The 21791-nt window shown below is 38.2% G+C and overlaps 1 protein-coding gene across 7 annotated transcripts in view; it reads left to right on the top strand.

Annotated features, from left to right (window-relative positions):
• LOC131152025 (SAC3 family protein B) overlaps window positions 1–10377 on the top strand; it is a 36129-nt gene extending 25752 nt beyond the window's left edge. For all 7 annotated transcript variants that reach the window (XM_058103604.1, XM_058103602.1, XM_058103599.1 and 4 more), the window contains 11 exons: window positions 1012–1224; window positions 1330–1583; window positions 2295–2395; window positions 2484–2699; window positions 3473–3700; window positions 3799–3890; window positions 3969–4062; window positions 6471–6563; window positions 6722–7587; window positions 7675–7789; window positions 8479–10377. In XM_058103604.1, coding sequence (XP_057959587.1) covers window positions 1012–1224; window positions 1330–1583; window positions 2295–2395; window positions 2484–2699; window positions 3473–3700; window positions 3799–3890; window positions 3969–4062; window positions 6471–6563; window positions 6722–7587; window positions 7675–7789; window positions 8479–10236 — 4030 coding nt within the window. In that variant the 3' untranslated portion in view covers window positions 10237–10377. The remainder of the gene's footprint in view (window positions 1–1011; window positions 1225–1329; window positions 1584–2294; window positions 2396–2483; window positions 2700–3472; window positions 3701–3798; window positions 3891–3968; window positions 4063–6470; window positions 6564–6721; window positions 7588–7674; window positions 7790–8478) is intronic.
• The last annotated feature ends 11414 nt before the right edge of the window (window positions 10378–21791 follow it).

The raw sequence follows: 21791 nt of genomic DNA, 5'->3' as shown, positions 1-21791 counted from the left end.
GGTAGTGCTTAGGGTAATGATTTGAATGGTTCCATGGCCACTCTGATCTGAGGGCATATTGGTGAATGTTTAACAATTCCTCAAGAAAAAATCTTGCAGGAAGAACTATTTAAAATAACAAGCAGGCCTTAAGTCTCACTAGGTGGGATCGGCTATATGAATCCTTTTTCACCGTTGTGCATGATCTAGGGCAATATCAATAGAAAGGTCAATTGTATTATGCATATAAAGTGAATATTTATGAATTTGTCGTATTAAACTCTGGATGAGGGCAATGCTTGCTGTTAGTAGAAAAAGAAAAAAACAAGAATTCTCGTGGTATGAGTTCTTGAATCTCAAATACTCAGAAGTTTTGAAGAAAGCACTAGAATTTCTCAAGAAAATTAAAAGTAGTCAATTTACCCTTTATGTCATGATAAATTATTGCAAATTTCTTTTTTTAACCAGTAAAATATTATGAAAATAAGAGCAGTGCTACTGGAAGATTGCCCTATTTTTCATTTTCATTTTCATTTAAATATGCATTTCAGGGAGGAAAATAATGCATGATGATTGAAAGTAGAAGGGAAATACATGAAAAATTTATTTGCTTTTATAAAAAAAATTGAATAGAAAAAGCTGTTTTACAAACAATGGAGATTGAACTGTGTTGGTGTTTATTCTAAGTATGATTTGATAAGAATTTTATTTAAAAAAAATCAGAAATGGAATGAAAATACTAGGGCCTGTTTAATTGTGGAAAACAATTTTCATTCTTCAATTTTAGTTTTCCACGCTACATTGTTTTCTTGTTTTCCAATATTTATGTGGAATACTAGGAAAACAATTCCAACTTTCCTATATAAATGTTGAAAAAATATAGAACAAGCTGGCATTTTTGTAACCATTTGGAAAGCTGAAAAATGGAAATGAAAACTGTTTTCACGACTAAAAAGGTGCTTGCAGTGTCTCTCCCCTGGCATTCTTATTCTTTTCATCTAACAGAATCCATCATTTGATTTCCTTGTCCAGGCCTTCCTTATCACCTCATAGATTGGGCACACGGACAAACGATGTTTTCAGTAATCCTGAATCTCAAATTCCCCAGAGGCCTTCATTATCTTCGAACAATGGTGATGGAACTGCCACAACCAAGCTCAGCAGCTTCCCAGTTACCAAAAGGACTAGGTCACCTCCTTTAACTTCTTCCAATCAAGTCGTCTCTCCCGAAGATGGTGCTGAACGGTAAAATATTAGGTGCATTAGTTTCACTTGAGTTCTTCCTTTTTCATATTATTTAATTTTGATTTCCAATTTTCCTCGTTTCTGATTTTCCCTTGTAATTTGTAGAGAGCTGCAAGCCAAGGCAAAACGATTGGCTCGTTTCAAGGATGAACTAAACCAAAGCGTGCGAGCTAGTCCTAATATTGTGAATCCGAAGCTGCATTCGAATAGACATGAACATTATATGGAGAGGCAAAAATTATTTGGTGGATATCCTGTGGAAGCAGCAGGAGATTTCACCAATGGAAATGTTTTATCTGATCATGATGGCTTGGAATCATCCAATATTATAGTTGGGTTGTGTCCAGATATGTGTCCTGGTCCGTCTCTTAATTTCTTGATCTAGGAGTAACCAAACACCTATTAGTATTGTTAGATTATCACTTTACCTAAAAGCTTAAGCTGTTAGGTTGTGGGCCAAATGCGGGTAACAAGACTAGAACCCAAGACCCCCCCAGTTAACCAGCTCTGTTTCCATGATAGAGAATCACTTTACCTAAAAGTTGAAACTGTTAGGTTGTGGGCCAACAATGTACATCAAGATTTAACTAGTATTATGGTTAAAAAAACCCAAAAAATGGCTGAAAATAGCTTCCAATTCTATCGAACATGAGTTATACTGCCAAGCAATTTATGGATACAGATATGCAAATTGAATATGAGTTACACAGCCAAGCAATTTATGGATACAGATATGCAAATTCACCGCATGCTATCTCTATGTCGCATTCAAAGACCTGAGTAGGTGTCTTTTATACACTTTCCTAGGCATTCATAAGGGTGAATACGGAACCATCTTTTACACATTAGGGTGCACTTTCAAAGTGGAAAATCATATGCTACCATTAGGTTGGGTTTTTCTTCTTTTTCTAGTGGAGTTGAATCCACCAAATTAGAAAGTATAGAAAACCTACTCTTGTTCTTTTGTTTACTTGAAGAAACCAGCTTACATCTATTTGTCACTAGTAGGAGATTGGTGAGTATTTAAAATTATGTTTTTAACTTGTTTTAGATCTTGGTCACATGTTCAGAGTCAGAGAGGGCAGAAAGAGAGAGGAAAGGGGATCTTGACCAGTATGAGCGTGCGGATGGGGATAGAAATCAGACCAGCAAATTCCTTGCCATTAAAAAGGTAGCCCTTTGTTACTTGGGAATTAGTTTTGTCAAATACTCATAATATATTAGAGTGAGTATGAGAATGTTCTTTGTGATTCCTACAGTATACTAGAACAGCAGAAAGGGAAGCAAATTTGATAAGGCCCATGCCGATCTTGCACAAGACGGTTGACTATCTTCTGAGTTTGCTCGATCAGCCTTACGATGACAGATTTCTTGGCATATATAATTTCTTGTGGGATAGAATGAGGGCCATTCGGATGGACCTGAGGATGCAGCACATTTTTAACCTTGGGGCCATTACAATGCTGGAACAAATGGTTTGTCACTCTTAATTTTCTTTGATTTCTAACAGCACTATATATAAATGCTATTTGCATAATCACTAAACATGACCAAAATCTAAGATATGACTTGTTCTACAACAGATACTTGAATCAGGATGATTGGGGCCAGAGAAATGTTCCTGCCTGGATATAGTGTGAATGATTTAACCTTCAAGCATGTTTACATGACCACATAATTGAACTCATCTAGATTATTGCTGTGCTGGAAAAATTTGCTGCATGAAAAACAAATTGCCTTATAGTATTAGATGGCATTAATTATCCAGCATTTCAGTTACATTACTACCATAATTTAACTTGATTATGGATTGGACCAGGTCTTCCTTGTAGATCTCTCTAAAAGCACCTGTTATGCGTGATCTATTGATTACAGTTGTGCAGTGCTGCATGTAGGGACTTTTTTTCCTCCATTATTCTTAATATTTTTATTTGTGTATAGAATGCTTATCATTCTGAAGTAGTCTTACTCATGATAACGATGGTGTTTCTGATTTATCATTGTCATGAGCTGTGTTGCAAGGCTAATGTAATTCTACCTTTTAATTAAACACAAGTTGTTATCATTCTTAGCTTTATATATTTGTATTTTTTTTTGCTAGTCAATATTATTTTCAGAAAATTGATGTTGCACTTGGTTTATAATTGTTTTTGGTGTTGGAGAATGTTTGTTGATGGGTGATAAGGCCAAAGTGCTGCATAAATTTTCTCAAAGACTAAATAGTGTTGCTGATTTCTATGATTTTCAGATAAGACTTCACATAATAGCTATGCATGAGTTATGTGAATTTACAAAAGGAGAGGGCTTTTCAGAGGGATTTGATGCTCACCTCAACATTGAACAAATGAACAAAACATCAGTTGAACTATTCCAAATGTATGATGATCACAGGAAAAATGGAATAAACATACCAACAGAAAGAGAGTTTCGAGGTTATTATGCACTTCTCAAACTAGATAAGCATCCTGGGTACAAAGTAAGTAATCTGCATTGACAACTCCTTTTTATAGATTTCATCTCATGCGTTGGTATTGAGTTTTTTAGCAATTCATGAGATTAAGTGATCCATGCTAGGTTGAACCTGCAGAGCTCTCGCTTGATCTTGCAAAAATGACTGCAGAAATAAGACAAACCTCAGAAGTGCTATTTGCTCGTGATGTAGCTAGGTTGTTGCTTCCCTTGAATTTAACTGGTTGTTATGCTATTGGGCTTGACTAATATTACGGGTGATTCTGCTGATTCAGAGCCTGCAGAGTGGGAAATTTCATTGCCTTCTTTAAGCTTGCGAGAAAAGCGAGTTACCTGCAAGCATGCCTTATGCATGCTCACTTTGCGAAGGTATGACAAACTGCTGGTTATGGTGCTAATCATCACAATCTTGCTTAGGGGACATACCATGAGAAAGCCTATATGTGTAGACACTGCATGCTGATTTTCTATGGAATGGGGACTCAACATAAACCGAAGTTCAAAAAAAAAGTCATGACCTTATTAAAATATTGCAGTTGGTGGAGTTTTTTTGTTTTTGTTTAAACCACTATATATGTTAAGATTGGAGAACCATCTCTTTTGCACCATATGTTGATATCTATGTTACCTAGAATGCGGAATGTTGTTTATGTTTGTGGTATAGAAATAGGAATTGAGTATGACTCATGCTCTAAATATACTTAACTAGATGTATTGGTGAAAAATGTGTATTGACAGTTGTACATAATCAAAAGTGATTTTCATTGGTGAAGTATACTAATAACAACAACAACAACAAAACCAAGCCTTAGTCCCACTAAGTGGGGCGGCTATATGAATCCTTTTCCGCCAATTTATGCGATCATGGACCATTTCTTTTGATAGATTCAAGGATATTAAATCCTTACTCACTATCTCCTCCCAAGTTATTTTAGGTCTACCCCTAGCCCTTCTACTGCCCCCCATAGTAACCAAGTCACTCTTCCTCACAGGTGCACTATAAGGCCTACGTTGCAAGTGTCCATACCATCTGAGTCGTCCCTCCCTTATCTTATCTTCTATAGGAGCTACACCTAACTTATCACGAATATGTTCGTTCCTTAATTTATCTTTCAATGTTATACCACTCATCCATCTAAGCATCCTCATCTCGACAACTTTTACTTTTTGAATATTATGTTTCTTCGTCGCCTAATATTCTGATCCATATAGCATAGCTGGTCATATAGCTGTTCTATTAAACTTCCCTTTCAATTTTAAGGGTATTCTACGATCACATAGAACACTTGAAGCACTTCTCCATTTTACCCAACCTGCTTTAACTCTATGCATTACATCATCTTCAATTTCTCCTTTAGCTTGCATGGTGAAGTATACTAACAATAAATGAAAATAAAATTAAGATGATAATGCTCCACTTTTATAAAGTTATATGTTGTATGGAAATTTTTGAATATAAAATATGGGTTTGATAAATTTTTAGTTTCCAAAATGAAAATGTACAATGTTTCAGAATGTTTGTACCAATTTGCAATTCACTAGGGTGTTCTCATTCTTTGGTAACTATGGTTGATATTGTTTTGATGAAATAATGTCATAATTTATTAAGTAACATTTAGGGCTCATTTAATTGTGGAAAATAGTTTTCATTTTTCATTTTATTTCCCAAAAAATTACATAAAAGTAACCTAATTTTTTAGTTTTACAAGACTTGTATAAAAATATGATAAATAATAAAAGGTTTTGACACTATTCACTCATGGACTTAGTTTTATTTTTTATTTCTAATTTTTAAAAATAATTACAAATATGCCACATTGTTTTCTAATTTTCTAAATTTATATAGGATAGTTGGAAAACATATTTTTATTGTTTTATGCATTTTTATTTTTTTTACCTTGGGTTTGGGAGCATGGAATTCAGATATTAGATTTGGATTTATGTGATTATACAGGATATCGTATAAAATCATATTGAGTTTCTTCCAAATTTACACATTCAAATCCATGCTCCCAAACACTATCTTATGTATTTTTTTTAAAAAAATTGAAAGACAAGTTGTCTTTTTCTATTTACTTCAAAATCTAGAAATAAAAAATGAAAAACTGTTTCACAACTGAACAAACCCTTTATTTCATACCTTTTTAATACAAATCTTGAGTTTGGGCCTTGGATCAATGGTAAAGTTGCTCCCTTTTGACAGGTTGGTTACGGGTTGAGTCCAAGGAAACAGCTTCTCTGTATAAAAGCAGTGTTAAGAGTGCGTACAATGGGACGACCCTCTTCTACTCTTGCAAAGTGGGGAGCCTTGTCACTTGGAACACCCTTTTAATACAAATCTTGGAAAACTAAAAAATAAATTGGACTTTCTATAATTTTTTGGAAAATTAAAAACAGAAAACAAAAAATTTTTGCCACAACATAACGGCCCTTTATTGTTTCCATATCATAAATCATAAATTTAGTAGCTTGAACACCTGGGTATTCCTCTGAAAATCTGTCAATGTCATGCTGTAAAGAACCTACAGCAATTGCTGCAAGTGCATTTCAAATGCATTCATGTTTCCAGTTCAAGAGGTTACTAGTCATGGAAGAAAGTATATATGTTCTGGGATAAAGCCTACCTATCTTGTTAAATCATTGTCTTAACTTCTATCAAATTTTGGTAATGGATTTACATTCTTCACTTTTTTTTTTTTTTTTTTTGTGTATTGTACACCCCCATTATTATAAAAACATTGGTCATATTGTCTCATTTGTGTTGCTGTTTTGACCAGTTACGAACGCAGGCACTTGCTTCCCTCCACTCTGGTCTACAAAGCAACCAGGGTCTGCCTGTTGCTCATATTACCAAATGGCTCGGAATGGAGGTATTTGGATTTATGTGGGTTGTACTTCTGTTTCATTATACAATCAGAGGGTCAAGGATCCTCTTTTATCTTCTTCTTCTTCTTCTTCTTCCTTTTTTCCCCAGTTTTTCTTTGTTGCCTGACCCCTTACAATAATTTGTGCTGTCTATGTGAAACAGCAAGAAGACATTGGAAGCCTTCTAGAGTACCATGGTTTCTTGATAAAGGAATTTGAAGAGCCATATATGGTGAAGGATGGCCCAGTTTTAAATGTTGATAAGGACTATCCTACCAAGTGCTCAAAACTTGTTCATTTGAAAAGGTCAAAAGTGATAATCGAGGATGTTTCATCATTTCGTCAACCTGTGTGCCCCCCTGCTGAAGAAAGGAAGGAACATCAGCTGGGTATTGTCAATCAGCATGACTCTATAGATATTGAACTTGTTCATTCTGAGAGTTCCATCCCAACATATGATGAAGAAATGTCTGATTATGGACCAATCTCGTCCCCAAGAGATGACGTGAAAAGGCGGCCAATGCTCAAAGAATCAACAGTTGGTCAACAAAATTTAAATTACCAGCAGGTGGCTGAGACAAGTTTGTCGCCTTGGGGTCTCTCTTCAGCTCAAAATTCTCCCAAATCCCAGGTGGCTGCATTTGGAAGAGTGGACAGGCTAAATCTTGAAGCCCAATTCACGTTCTCTCCAGCTCAAAGTTGCCCTGAATCTCAACTGGCTAAAGTTGGAAGGGTGGACAAGCTGAAAACTGAAGCACCTCCCAGAGAATCTCCAAACAGAGATGCACATTTTGACGGGGGAGTGGTCCCGTTGCAAATTTTGTCAAGCAGAGTGTTGCAAGATAGACCTCCAGGTCTGCCATTTGATTCAGCTGTGGAGAATTCACTGCACCAGAATGTGGTTGCAATTGTGAAAGATAGAGAAGATGATGAACCTACATATATCCATCAAGAAACTGAAAATGACAAATTCATGGCAAGCCATCATGCTGAAGAAGCTGCTGAGGCAAAGCTCAAGTTGATCATAAGGTCTTTATCTTGTTTTTGATCTGCCTATAACGCAGTGTTTATTTGCATCTCGCTTATGTTTGCATGCATGCGTGTATGTTTTGTTAGAATTTGGAAGAGGCGTGCATCAAAGCTAGGGGATTTGCGTAAGCAAAGACAGTTGGCAGCAAATGCTGCTCTTAATTTGCTATCATTGGGCCCACCTCTTCAAAAGAACAAACATGTAAGTAGTTTTTTATTTTAATATTTTTTTTTGTCTTTTTTTTGGGTCTTCTTCTGTAATAGCATTCCTTTGTGGATTCCAGTTTATTGCTCATCTGGCTTTGTTTGAACAGAAATAAGGAAAAAAATATGTGTATCGAACTAAAACAAGTGAACCTTCCTCTCCACCCCCTCTTCTTCCCCTCGTTTGACACAACAAATAAATAAAAATTCTTTGGCACAACAAATAAATAAAAATTCAATACAGTACAAAACTGGCTTAAAACTTCTCATTTGACTTTTTTTATCTTCTTGTTTTCTCCAGTTTTTTTTGGCTTGTGTTGTGCCATTCAAAAAAGCTTGTTATGGACCAGTCTGTCACAAACTGTCTGGGATAGGACTCCTATTGTTAACATGCATGCATACGACTAAACTCTAGGTCAACAATGCTTTAAATCACACTTGGGGTTAGCAACATAATCCTTCTTTTTCCTGTTCTTCCATCGAAGCTGTATCCTTCATTAAACCATTGGAAGATATATTTTATCCCATCCCAATCCACAAATCAGCAGATAAATACTAGCACTTTTCTTTTTACATATTTTAACATCTAACTAGTACTTAATGGGCCGACTCTATTTAATGGCCAGAAACACTCTCGTCAATTGTTGATTTGATTTGAGCTTCTCATTCATGTCTCCTTTTGAACAGCAATCAAGCAGTTTCAGCGAGTTTAGCATTGATCGTATTATGAGGGAGAGATATGAAAAGCATGAAAGATCTTGGTTGAGGTTGAATGTTTCAGAGGTGATAGCAGATGAACTGAGCAGAAGAAACCCAGATGCCAAATGCCTTTGCTGGAAAATTATTGTATGTTCTCAGATTGACCAAGGGGAAAAAATGAGGCTGCAAGGCCAGGTGACCAATTTGGCAGCTGCCCAATGGCTGCTTTCCAAGGTCATTCCTACCCAAAAAGATGATGTTGATGAGGATGTTGGACTGCTTATTTCCTCTCCTGGCCTGTCAATATGGAAGAAGTGGGTTCACAGCCAATCAACTGCAGATCTGACCTGTTGTTTGTCAATTGTAAGGGATACACAATCTGACAGTTCAAGTGAAACAGTATTAGGTGCAAGTGCAGTTCTGTTCCTTGTATCTGAATGCATCCCATGGGAGCTCCAAAAGATCCAACTCCATAAAATTCTGCTGTCCCTACCTTCTGGTTCGCGTGTGCCCCTTCTGATCTTAAGTGGCTCAGGAAAAGACAATGATTCAAACCTTTCGTCTACCATAATTAATGAGCTGAGGCTCCATGACATCGACAAATCACGAGTGAGTAGCTTTCTGGTTCTTTTCCTTGTTGGAAACCAGCAAATGGAACAGTTTGGTGGGTTTTTCAGTGATGAACAGCTAAGAGCAGGGCTACGGTGGCTGGCAAGTCAGTCACTCCCGCAACCAGTACTTCGTCGCATGAAAGCACGTGAACTGGTTTTGACCCACTTGAATTCTTCTCTAAAGGTTCTGGACAAGATGAGCATCTATGATGTGGGTCCAGACCACTGTATCTCAGCCTTTAATGAAGCCTTAGATCGATCAGTGGGGGAAGTTTGTTCTGCAGTCAATGCAAATTCTGCCACATGGCCTTGTCCTGAAATGGTTTTGCTGAGAGAGTTCAGTAATGAGTACAGAGCTTACTACTTGCCAAGCATGGGTTGGAGCTCAGGCGCAAGAATTGAACAACTCACACACTCATTAAAAGACTGTAAGCTTCCTCATTTCCCTGAGGATATTTCTTGGTTGGGCAAAGGTTCTAGCATGGGGAAGGAGATAGAGTTGCTTAGATTACAACTTGAAAGTTGCTTGGTCAGATACCTGACTCAGTCCAGTAAGATAATGGGATTAGATCTAGCAAGAAAAGAGGCACATGTAATGCTCCAAACGAATGCACAACTTGAGCTTCATAGTTTAAGATATTATATTGTTCCAAAGTGGGATCTGATTTTCCGACGGGTCTTCAATTGGCGATTAATGAATTTATCCAGTGGGGTTCCTGCAGCTTATGTTTTAGAGCCGCATAGCATCACCCGAACTTACGAAGGCCTAGATGAGTCAGAAATTGAAGTAGGTGTATCTTTGCCATACTGTATAATTCGTCCATCTCTAGATGAGATGGTTGAAGTTGGTTGCGTGTCTGGGGAGGATCAGCCAGAGCTTGAAGCTTCTCAACCTTTGTCTGGGATGGTTTTGATTAGCAGTGAAGTTCCGAAGGTTAACAGTGTGAATGAAGTGGAGGGAAGGATTTCTACACACAATGCTGAATTGGCAGAAACAGATGATGCTTATTTAACCAGTCGTGAGTTGGTGTCATCTTCCAAGACAACAAAGGAAGCTGACAAATTAAGCAAGTTGTTGGAGCAGTGTAACATGTTGCAGAATAGGATTGATGAGAAGCTGTCGATTTATTTTTGATGTGCTGATTTTTTTTCATGCAAAATTTTGTATCTTGTATCTGTAACACGAAGTGTTTGCATCATCTGGAAACCATTCTAATTTTAGTATGAAGGTGTACAGCGAAGAAATGGTTAATAAAAGCTTTTCATTTAGATGCCACACAAATTGTCTGATCTGTTACTGTTTTTGGTATTTTCATTGCGGCTCTGGATTTGGGAATAGGAATGGGTTGCCATGGAAATGATATTTTGGGAATTCCCATTCCCAACCCCCTCGCCAAAATTCTCAATGCTCCCTTGCGATTTGCCATATTGGTTTAAATGGTGGAATTCCTTTCCCTGAATCTTGAAATACCAAATTTCCATTCCCAGACTCATTTCCATTCGAACTGGGATTTGTTGGTTTCCAATTATGCCATCATAAGACTGCTGTCACAGATTTAGAAATTTCAGCATTTTTCATGTTGCACTTAGGGCTGCAATCGACTCGAGTCGAACCGACCTGATCTTTAGCATGTTCAGACCCAACTCGTTTAATAAATGAGTATCTAAAATGAGCTGAACTCGGTCTTGTTCATATTCCACTAATTTGTTAATCGAGTTTAATATGGGTCTAAATGAGCCAAGACTTTTTATTAAAATTTTGATTATATATAATCAAATTTTAAAATTAAATTCAAGATTGATTAGTGAGACAAACAAACAAATTATTCCTAAAACATTACTTTAATATTTTACTTTGTTGGCCCATATTAGTTTAAATTTTTAAGTGAAATGGTATCCTCCACCATGGCCGGTGCCCCCACGCGTCGCCGCTTGTAATTGTGTCCTTTTGTCACCTTTGATGCTTCACTACCAGCATCTCCCATCGTCTCTCTTTCAATTGCTACTTGAACATATTAGCATCACTTCTCATGCACCTTATCACCACTGCTCGCACATATCATCATAGGTTGCCTATCTCCTTGCTCACCTCTCTAGGCTTAGATCAGCACCTAGCTTTTTGCTCTCCTCTTCTTACTCGGAGTCACTCCTACCTCCTTGCTTACCTCTCCAAGCTCAGATATACCCCTAGCTCCTTGCTTATTCTCTAAGCTCATTGTTAGCCTAACATGACTTTCAAATTTTATTTTGATGATAACAAATCAATATAATTCAACATGTTGTGGTTTAAGTGATGATGTTTCAGGAAATCAAGTATATGAAGTTCAAAAGTTTAAGTATTATGAGTTCAAAATCACAAGTGTTATTAAAAAGCTCATATTCCAACAACAAATGATCAAAAGGATGCTTAAAAGGTCAAAAACAGATAAATCCTATGAAAGCTTAAAGAATAGTGAAGCTCAAGATAAGATGGACTCAAAACAAAGATATACATGAAGACTTCAAGTTTAGAAAGTTTTAAAGTTTTAAGGAAGTCTTGTGTAAGTAATTCAACTAAATATCAAAATGAATGCATTGAAACTCATTAGGGTTAATCGTGGACTTAGAAACCATATTTTGAAAACCCCGAAAAATACTTTCAAAAATATCAAAACAAGTTGACAAGAGTTTTTGGAAACAAGTTTTAAAAACAGTGTCTTAATTGCCCATGCGACTGACCCTTGTCTGGACAGACGACTGACATTTATGCTGAATTAAATTTGGGAAGACAGTATAGGCCCAGGCGACTGACTCCTGTGAGTCTAGGCACTTGACCCTGTCTTGACTTTGATATTATGTTGAATTTCAAAAGCTCAGGCGACTGACCCTGATGAGTCCAGGCACCTGACCTTCGTAATGGATATTTTAAACATCGTTTAAATGTTTTCAAATTATGTTGCTTGTGCCCCAAACTTTGTCAAAACTTGGGAAACACTCCCAAGTAATTTGAGTAACACGAAAATATGACTTTTTAAGTCTATAAATACATGATTTCACAAATCAAAATATACCAAGAATTCATAACAGCAATCAAGCATACAACTTTCATACTTTTCCAGAAGCTTTCTTGCTCACATACTTGCTGGAGTTTTTCTAAGATTTTCTGAGCTATTTTTCACTGATCTTTGAGCATAAACTCCGAGTTTGATTAATCCAAAGAAAGATCTCAGTGATATAATCTCTGAGCTTCAATTCTATTCTTGATTGATATTTAAATTGAAGTATTCTCAGCTGTGTTTTAACTTGTACTAATTTGCTCTTTTTGAGAGTGATTCTTGTACACAAGAAGTGTTTCTTGTTTTCTTATTTCTTTATGGTTCAGGGTTGTTGAATCGTTGTATCGAGCATGGGGTATTGCTTGGAGAGGAGGGTTCCAACCTATTGAAGGAGTGTTGTAAAGGTTTGCTCCTCCCGTAAAGGAGTGGTATAGTGGAATCCTTAGGTGTGCTGCCTAAGGCGAGGATGTAGGCGAGTATAGCCGAACCTTGTAAAAACTTGGTCTCACTCTCTTCCCTTACTCTTTAATTTTATGCATATATAAATTGTGTGGATGTTTATTTAAGTGCTGAAAATTTATTTAATATTGAGATTGAGGAAACTTTAATTAAAAGAAGTACGTTGATTGATCTTTTGCGGAAACCTTAAAGGGAATACGTTGATTAATCTTTTGGAAATCTTGATTAAAAGAAGTGCATTGATCAAGAAACCTAATTGATAACAAAGTTTGAATCATGGAAGCACTGCTGCAATTCATATATTATTTAATTAAATAACTTGTGGATTGTGTTGACTTATTGATTGATTGACTGGGTGTTGATTTAATTTGCTGCAAGATCAAATTGAATTACTTTTTCATAAAGATTTAAAAGTGAATTTGATTCTCAGCTGATATTGTGATTCAAATCATCCTTGTGTGATTCCTAAAAATAAAATAAGTTGGGAAAGAATTTATAAAAAGAGTTTTTAAAAGAAATTTTTAAATCCAATTCACCCCCTTCTTGGGACTACACCTTATTTTTCACTCATTTATACTCTTATTTCATTGTTCATATTTTTGGGTTCAGATATGCTTCTAGCTCCTTGCTAACTTTTTTTGAGCTTAGACATGCTCCTAACTCCTTGCTCACCTCTCTGGGCTCAAATATGCTCTTAGCTCCTTACTAATCTCTCCATGTTTAGATACGCTCCTAGCTTCTTGTCTCTTCTTTAGGCTCAAACCTACTCCAAGGATACTTATCTCCGCGTGCACCTCTCTAGCCATAAATTTGTGGACTATCGACTACCACGAATGGCCATGCTCCACCTTACTCTATGGTCTCTAATTTTTAACATTTAGTTTCTAAATTCAAGTTGGTCTCTCTACCTCCTTGAATTTGAGGGGGTATGTTAGCAAGATACATGTGTTTACATACCATGTATGAATCAGCCTATGTGACACGTGTAAAAGATACATTATATGTGATTAGCTCATATGATCCATATGAGATTCAACTTGTATAAATAAAGCCCTTTGAGTCCAGGAGGAAATACAACAATCATTCTAATACGGACAAAATCAGTATGCCCATAGAGGCAAGTAGCTGTAAGGTCGGCTTTGGGTAACGTTGGATGTTTCGCATAACTCCTACTAAATTATTAATATTCCCCAACGCGGTTACAAAAGCAGCAATTGATGGCTTACATAATCGCCCACAAGTTACTTGCATGAGTTACTTGCAACCCATAAGTTGCTCGTAACCTCTAGATATAATGGTACCTTATGAATGCTAAGTTAGGTAAAAACCTACCCTTGTTACTATAAAAAGGGGATCTCAGTGGGAGGTAAGCATCTCATATCCACTTCTTTCTACTATTGCAATTCAGACCCTCTCATTAGTCCCTTACTTAGGCATTAGAGTGATCCCTTAGAGTACACTCTGGGTCCTTCAAGTCGTTATTATTTGATTCCTTTTAGGTGGTCATGGTCGAAGGATGATTCAATAAAAGCTATTCAATTTTTGGCAGCAACAGTTGGTGCCATCTGTGGGAATTCTTTTGAGAGGTTTTTCCAACCCTTAATCATGACTACCTTACACAATTCAAAGTCAGAACTTGCTATGGGCGATCAATCACCCCAATCCATACATTCTGCACCAGTTCGTAATTCTAGCGTAATGAGAGGTGAATCCTTGCATTCTAGAAAAGGATGGAGGACATGTTCACTATGATCTTGCAGCAGAAAAGGGATCATAAGGAACTTGCTCCTCATCCTAGCCAAGTAGAACCTGAATTATATGGGAAGGATGCAGTCCCACTAGAAGTTGCTGATAGGGCTTATGATAGAGCAAAGAGGGTTGAGGACGCGAATATCGCAGGCATCTATGAACAACGGTCACATGAACTAGAAGAAAAACTCAAATAAATTGATCAATTGGAGAAAATGATGAAGGAAGCTCGCAACAACCCCTTCTTCGGGGAGTCCTCAGTCAAATCTTCGGATCCACATTTCATTAAAGAGGTAATGGATGTTCCTTTATCTAGGAAGTTTGTAATGCCAAATATAGAAGAGTATGATGGTTTGTCCGATCTTGTTGATCATCTAGACACCTTTAGAGTGTTGATGCGATTACAAGGCGCACAAGATGCAATCATGTGCCGAGCATTTGTAGCCACTCTAAAAGGGAATGCTAAGACATGGTATCGGACCTTGAAACCTAGTTCCATTGGATCTTTTTTCGAAATGGAGCAGTAGTTCACTAGACACTTCGTTAGCAGCCGGAAGATAGCAAAAACCTTGGTTCATCTAATGAGCCTTGTTTAAGGAGAAAAGGAGATGTTAAAGGAATTCATGCACCTTTTTGTCAACACTACCTTGGAGATTCAGAACTTAGATCGTGGGGTGGTAATAATAGCCCTGACAACAACCCTCCAACAAAGGGATTTCCTAAATTCACGATTTCCTAAATTCACTAGGGAAGAAGCTTCTAGTCAACATGGGAGAGCTGATGACATGCGCCCATAAGTACATCAACCTGGAGGAGGTAATGACCATGATCGAAGGAGCCAAACCGATTTGAAAAGGAAGGGCTCAAGAGATCTGAAGGAAGCAGCCAAAACAACAAAAAGGCAAGAAAGTAGCCCAACTGATAAGCACAACTCATGAGGCCCAAAGACTAGTCCAATCGATGAGCATAGCTCATAAGGCAAACAAATGAGCACTGCTCACTAAAATTGGCCTAGTAGATGAGCACAACTCATAAGGCTTAGAGACTGGCCTAACTGATGAGCATAAATCATGAGGCCTGAAGACTAGACTAACTGATGAGCACAACTCATGAGGCCCAAAGAACTGGCCTAACTGATGAACACAACTCATGAGACTCGAAGACTGGCCCAACTGATGAGCACAACTCATAAGGCCCGAAGAGCTGACCCAACTAATGGGCACCGCTCATGAGGCCTGAAGAATTGACCCAATTAATAAGCACAGATCATGAGGCCCAAAGAACTAGCCCAACCAATGAGCACAGCTCATAAGGCAAACAAGCACTGCTCACCTGAATTGGCCTAGTAATGAGCACAGTTGATGAGGCTAGAAGACTAGCCCAAACTGATGAGCACAACTCATGAGGCAGACATAGTTTAATATGAAAAATCGTAAAGCATCCTGCTCGAATTGAGTAGAGGTATGAAACAAATTAGGTAAAAACACTGATCAACTTGGACATAGCCAATTTGGGGAGAAACTAGCTCGGATTGAGTCGATCATATTGCTATATTTGGCTCAGTTGGAGCTGCGTGCTTTAGCTCGGGTTGAGTCGATTGAGGTAAGAATCGGCTTGGATTGAGCCAATTGTGAGTGAAACCAGCTTGGATTGAGCCTGTTATTGTGGTAACCTTGGCTCGGATAAAGCTAGGGGCAGAATCATTGGCTCGGATTGGGTTGATTAAGAATTAAAACTAGCTCGGATTGAGCCAGTTATCAAATAAACCCCGACTAGAAGGCCTACCTGTCTAGATGAGGTCGGAATTAATTGGAATTGGCCTTTATTGGTTATTTAAGGGATTAGTTTGAATTATTACTTTCAAAAATTTGCTTCGAATATTCGAGAGTATTTGAGGTGAGGGAGGGGTCAACTGATATGTCCAAAATCAATACGCCCATATTTACAAGTATGACCATGGAGGAAAGCAGCCATAAGATCGGCTTTGGGTAACATTGGGTGTCTTGCGTAACTCCCACTAAATTATTAATAATCCTCAGCGCAGTTACGGAAGCATCAATTGATGACTTACATAACTGCCTGCAAGTTACTTGCAACTCATAAGTTACTCGTAACCCCCTAAATATAATGGTACCTCATGAATGTAAAGCTGGGGAAAAGCCTATCCTTATTACTATAAAAAAGGAATCCTAGGGGGAGGTATGTAGGAACTCGAACCCGGAAAATAAAAGAAAATAAATAAGGAAGATAGAAATAAAGGAAAAAGAAAGGAAAAAAGAAGGAAATTGGATTGGAAGGGCCCAAACCATCGACGGTTTCACTGAATTGGGAAAAAATCTTCGGCGGTTTCAGTTAACTGAGGAGGTCAACTATCAAACCATTGACGATTTTGTTAAGGTTGGCAAAACCATTGACGGTATTCCTATGAGCCTGCTTACTTGAGGGCTAAGCAAGACATATTTTTCATTAACTCAAATATTCTCTCTCTCTCTCTCTCTCTCTCTCTCTTTGGGTTTTTGGCCTCTCTCTCTCTCTCTCTCTCTCTCTCTCTCTCTCTCTCTCTCTTTACTCTTACTCTCTCATTGCTCTCTCCCTCCTGTAGGCTCGCCTGAATCCCGTGATCACTCTCTAATCACTTTCCTTTCCTTTCTCCTCTTGTTGGTTTGTTTTTGGCAGTGGAAAAACTAGGGTTTTAGATTTTTGGAACGTTAGCGGTCTATTTTTCAGGCACAGGTAAGGGGATTAAGTTAAGTCAGGGTTTTATCAAATTTAAATCGATTAAAAGGTGTTATATGTATGTATACCTATAGTTTCAAAGTTATTTCGAAAACCGACCATTCAAAATGGACTTTACAAATATAGGATATATGATACGGTATTTTGAATAAAATGAATGGTGAAAAGCTTGCTTATAAACTAAATATATTATGAGGTGCTTGTTCGTTATTTATGGATTATGTTTAAATACCGAAATTGTGAGGCAGGTGAATAATCGATATGGTTATTGTGTAACTGAATTTGGGTATAGTTGTGAAAATATCTTGTAGAATGGTGATTTATACTGGATATGAAAATATTGAAATCTTTGTGAAATTACTGGAACTGTTTGTGAAACATACTAGAACTGTTGATGTAAAATACTTGCTTTTATTTGACGGCCGGGGACCAGATTGTATTTGACGGCTGGGTGCCAGATTTTATTTGATGGTTGGGGGTCAGGTTTTATTTGATGGTCGGGGGCCGAGTTTTATTAAATGACAGGTTTTATACGAAATGAGTTTATACTACAATTTTTATTACTTAAATTGCATGATATGACTTAAGAGCCCTATAGACCATTTGTATTGTGAGCACGGTACCGTTGCTAGGGAATTACTATTTGGTCATGTGCGCCTACATTGTAGTGGAAGTGTAGGGTGGTTTTAGCCGATTGGCCTACATAAGGGTGAAGTACCTACCCTAGGGTCCGGATAAGGAAGTGGTAAGGCAATCAGACCTGTAACGGGGTTATGGATGCCTACAGACGCACTTGCAGATGGTTACTTTGACTTTGCCTGGGTTGATCCCCTAGGGCTAAGTCCAGCCTTCGAGCCGCACAACCCGTACCATGAGGGAAGTAAATGGTGTGTTTCTTGATATGTCGTTTAGTCCTAGGGAGTGTCTTTTATGCATATATGTTGATTTATGTAAATGGTGTTATTTTTTTATTGAACTGGTTTATACTGTGGAAATGAAAAGGGTATTTTCAACGGTGTAGGGTGAGTATAATGTATAAATGCTATTTTCGGTTAAATGGAGAATGGGATGTTTTCTGTATACACTAAAACTTATGTTGACCACACACTGATATTAATTTAATCTGCCTTACCGAGAAATGTCTCATCCAAATATAAAAATCATATTTTCAAGACCATCTCGAGATCGAGCTTAGTGAGCTCTGGGGTGGGGTGATAGCTAGTTTTTGTGAGTGTCTGCAAAAACTCTAATATTTTTCCATTATGTTTGATCCTCGGATGTGTATTATGGTTGTATGGACTGAGTTGGTTTTTGTTTTGTATTATGGTCTGTAATATGGATATTTGGAGACCTTTGTGTATAAAGGTATTTTAGAGCTTTGGTAATGTATTTTGTAGAATGTATCATTCATTTTCTCTACATTTATATAATGAATATGGTATCAGGAACACAGACATCACTAAAGTAGCACCCTTGGCCCCTTGTGGCGGGTTGGGGCGTTACAGGTGGTATTAGAGCCTAGGTTTTCTAGGTTCTGCAGACTTCGACAGTTGATGATTACTAGAGTATAGGTTGAGATAAGATAAGGATAAGAAGAGGTAGGTTAGGTTGGGTTTTATTCTGGAAGCTTGGAGGCAGAGATCCCTTGACGGTTTTGTGGCAGGACTGTGTGAATGATTTTTAAAAAAAATAAGAACTCATATGTTATATTAACTTCTTCATTCAATATGATAAATGTGGAATTTTTAAGTCGGTTTCTATCCTATCTTTAGGATGGATTCCAGGGGAAAAGACATCATAGCTAGAGGGGATAATCACGTGGATACTTCTAGTGAGGATGATATGGATGCCTCGGCAGTGCTGTGAGATATAGCGCAGTAGGTTAGGAAAGAGAACCGGAGGGACTCTAGAGAGCAAGATCAGCCACCGGTTGAGTGGGGCTGCACTTTTCAACAGTTTATCCGGATGAGTCTGCCGACATTTGCAGGCAGAGCGAACCCGATCGCAACTGAAGATTAGGTTTAGGAGATTGAGGAATTGCTGGGTCTGCTGGAGTGCACGGAGGAGCAGAAGGTGCGGTATGCTCTTTTAAACTAGTGGAAGAAGCGAAGAGGTGGTGGAGATCGGCAAAGATGGTGGAGGAACAACGACCAAGATCTGCGGCTATTACCTGGAGTTGTTTTAGGGATGTTTTCTTCAATAGGTACTTCCCTACTGCCACTCGAGAGGCTAAGGCAGAGGAGTTCCTAAATATAACTTAGGGGCACTTGACCGTACAACAGTACGTGGCTAAGTTTGTGGAGCTATCTTGGCTCACTCCATACATGATCCCGGATGAGCCGAAGAAGGCCCGGAGATTTGAGGTAGTGAATACGTGCACAAGTGGTGGCGTTGTTGACTCAAAGTTTTTTTTGAGTTGGTGGATAAGGCCATGACAGTGGAGGCTAGTATTCAGGAGGGTGAGAGAGAAGAAAGCCAGAAGAAGAGGCCCTTGCCTCAGGGATTTCAGACTAGCACCTGTCAGGGTTCATGGAGGAGGCCTAGTAATTTAATGGGCCAGTGGCAGGAGTTGGGATATCGAGTCCATCAGGGAAATTCACCGCATTCTACCTGTCCCAGATGCCATCAGAGGAATTAAGGCGAGTGTAGGGGTGGACTAGCTAGCTGTAACTGGTGTGGTAGGGCAGGGCATATGGTGCGGGACTGCAGCACGACGTTGAATTACACTCCTCCACAACATTAGTATCGGGGAGGTAACCGGGCACCCCGAGGTGGTCCCCAGAGGCGCACTGCCTAGGTGCGGGTGTACTCGCTTACGCCGGGAGATGCGGAGAACGCCATCGACGAGGTGACAAGTACTATTTCAATAGTGCTATAGTGTTATTTGATTCAGGTGCGACACCCTCCTTCTTATCTTAGGGATTGGTTAAATTATGTGGGATAGAGGCTCAGTTGTTAGATGCTGAGTTAGGTGTGCTCACGTTGGTAGGGTCAATTGTGGTGTGTAGTAAGGTGATCAGAGACTATTGACTCACTCAAAAAATGAGCAGCTCGAAAACTATCCCAAGTATAGGAGTTATGTCGTGTAATATTCAGCCCAAGGGCTAGATCGTTTCCTCAGGGAATGCGTTTTAATCTCAATTTCACGTTCTCTCAATCGAAAATAAAAATATACTGAACTCAGTTCAGATTCGGGATTTTTCAGAATTTTGGAGACTTAAACAAAAACTTAAATTAAAGTCCTAAAACTAGCATGCTTCAATTTAAAGAGTACGAATGGAAACTCTAATCTACCTAAGGAGACATCAAAACACGCGCTAATTAAAAAAGGTAACATTGATCATGGAATTAAAGCACGTAATGGAAACACAGACAAAATTCAAACACAAATTAAAAGACTAAAACTTTAATACAAACCAAGAACTTGAACCAAAGTTTAACTATCAATTGACTTAAATGAGAATAAAACACAATAGAAACATAAATAAAAGGAACTAAAGGAATGATAAATAAATAAAAGGAGTTAAATTAAATCCGTCCAATCTAATAATAACATTAATTAAAAGAAACATAAATAAATAAATATTAAACTCCACTAAAACAAATTAAAATAACTTAACACCCATTCAAACAATCTTCAAAATTCTAATAAAGAACTAAAGAAGAGAAAAGAAATATTTTGTTGCAATTGAAAACAAAAGAAAGAAAATAAAAGAATACAGAAGAGAGAGAGAGAGAGAGAGAGAGAGAGAGAGAGAGAGAGAGATCTGCAAGATGGAGCTTCTGGAGAGGATGGCTCGGGTTGCTGCTGTCGTGCTCGGGGACTGTTGTTATGCTCGGGGACTGCTGTTAGAGTGGTGCTGTGGCAGCAGGGAAATTCTGGAGCAGCCTTGCTGGTTTCGGGTGGCTGGTGGAGAGGATGGGAGCCTCGGCTAGGCTGCGTTGGTGAGGCAGAAAAGCCGTGAAAATATGCTGCTGTTGGAGAACCTGTTGGCAGAGAAAATTCCAGGAGCAAGTAACAAGAGAGGAAGAAGAAGAGAAGAAGAAGAAGAAGAAGAAAGATAAGGAGAAGAAGAAGAAGAAGAAGAAAACAAGGGAAAGAAGCTGTGAGCGAGAGAATAGAGAAAAGCTAAGGGAAAGAAAAGGAACAAGAGGAAGAAGAAGAAGAAGAAGAAGTGAGGAGAGCCCTCCCAGGGTTGCCTGCCGAACAGGGGAGAAGGAGAAGGGGATTTAAGGGGGAGCTGGGTTGCCCTAGACCCACGACCCGGATGGCTCAACCTGACCCAATTGGAGCTCACCCGGCTTGGTGGCCGGGTCACATCACATATCCTTATATATATATTTACATTTTTTTCTTTCTCTGTTCATCACAAATCTGACTCTTTTGGAGCCTGTTTCTCACAAAACTCAAAACACTAAAGTTGTATATAATCCTTTCCTATTTCTCCAAAAATTTGAATAGTCTCGATCGGAGCTCGGACGGAAAAGTTATGCACGAATAACAAACAGGTGTCGGTTTTGGTTTCCGAGATTTTTCCTGCAACAAAAAATTACCAAAACTTCATAAATAGTGCAATAAAGTTCAAGAATGATGATTTTGGTACTTTATTAAATATTGTACAATTTTGGACATTTAATTAAAAATATCAATCGTAAAGCCCGGGTTAAGATGCCCAATTACGCAGTTTTGACGCGTAATCAACTATCCAAT

The sequence above is a fragment of the Malania oleifera genome, chromosome 3, assembly GCF_029873635.1.
Source record: "Malania oleifera isolate guangnan ecotype guangnan chromosome 3, ASM2987363v1, whole genome shotgun sequence".
Lineage (NCBI taxonomy): Eukaryota > Viridiplantae > Streptophyta > Magnoliopsida > Santalales > Ximeniaceae > Malania > Malania oleifera.
The sequence above is the reverse complement of the archived record's forward strand: the minus strand, read 5'-3'. Positions and strand labels throughout refer to the sequence as shown.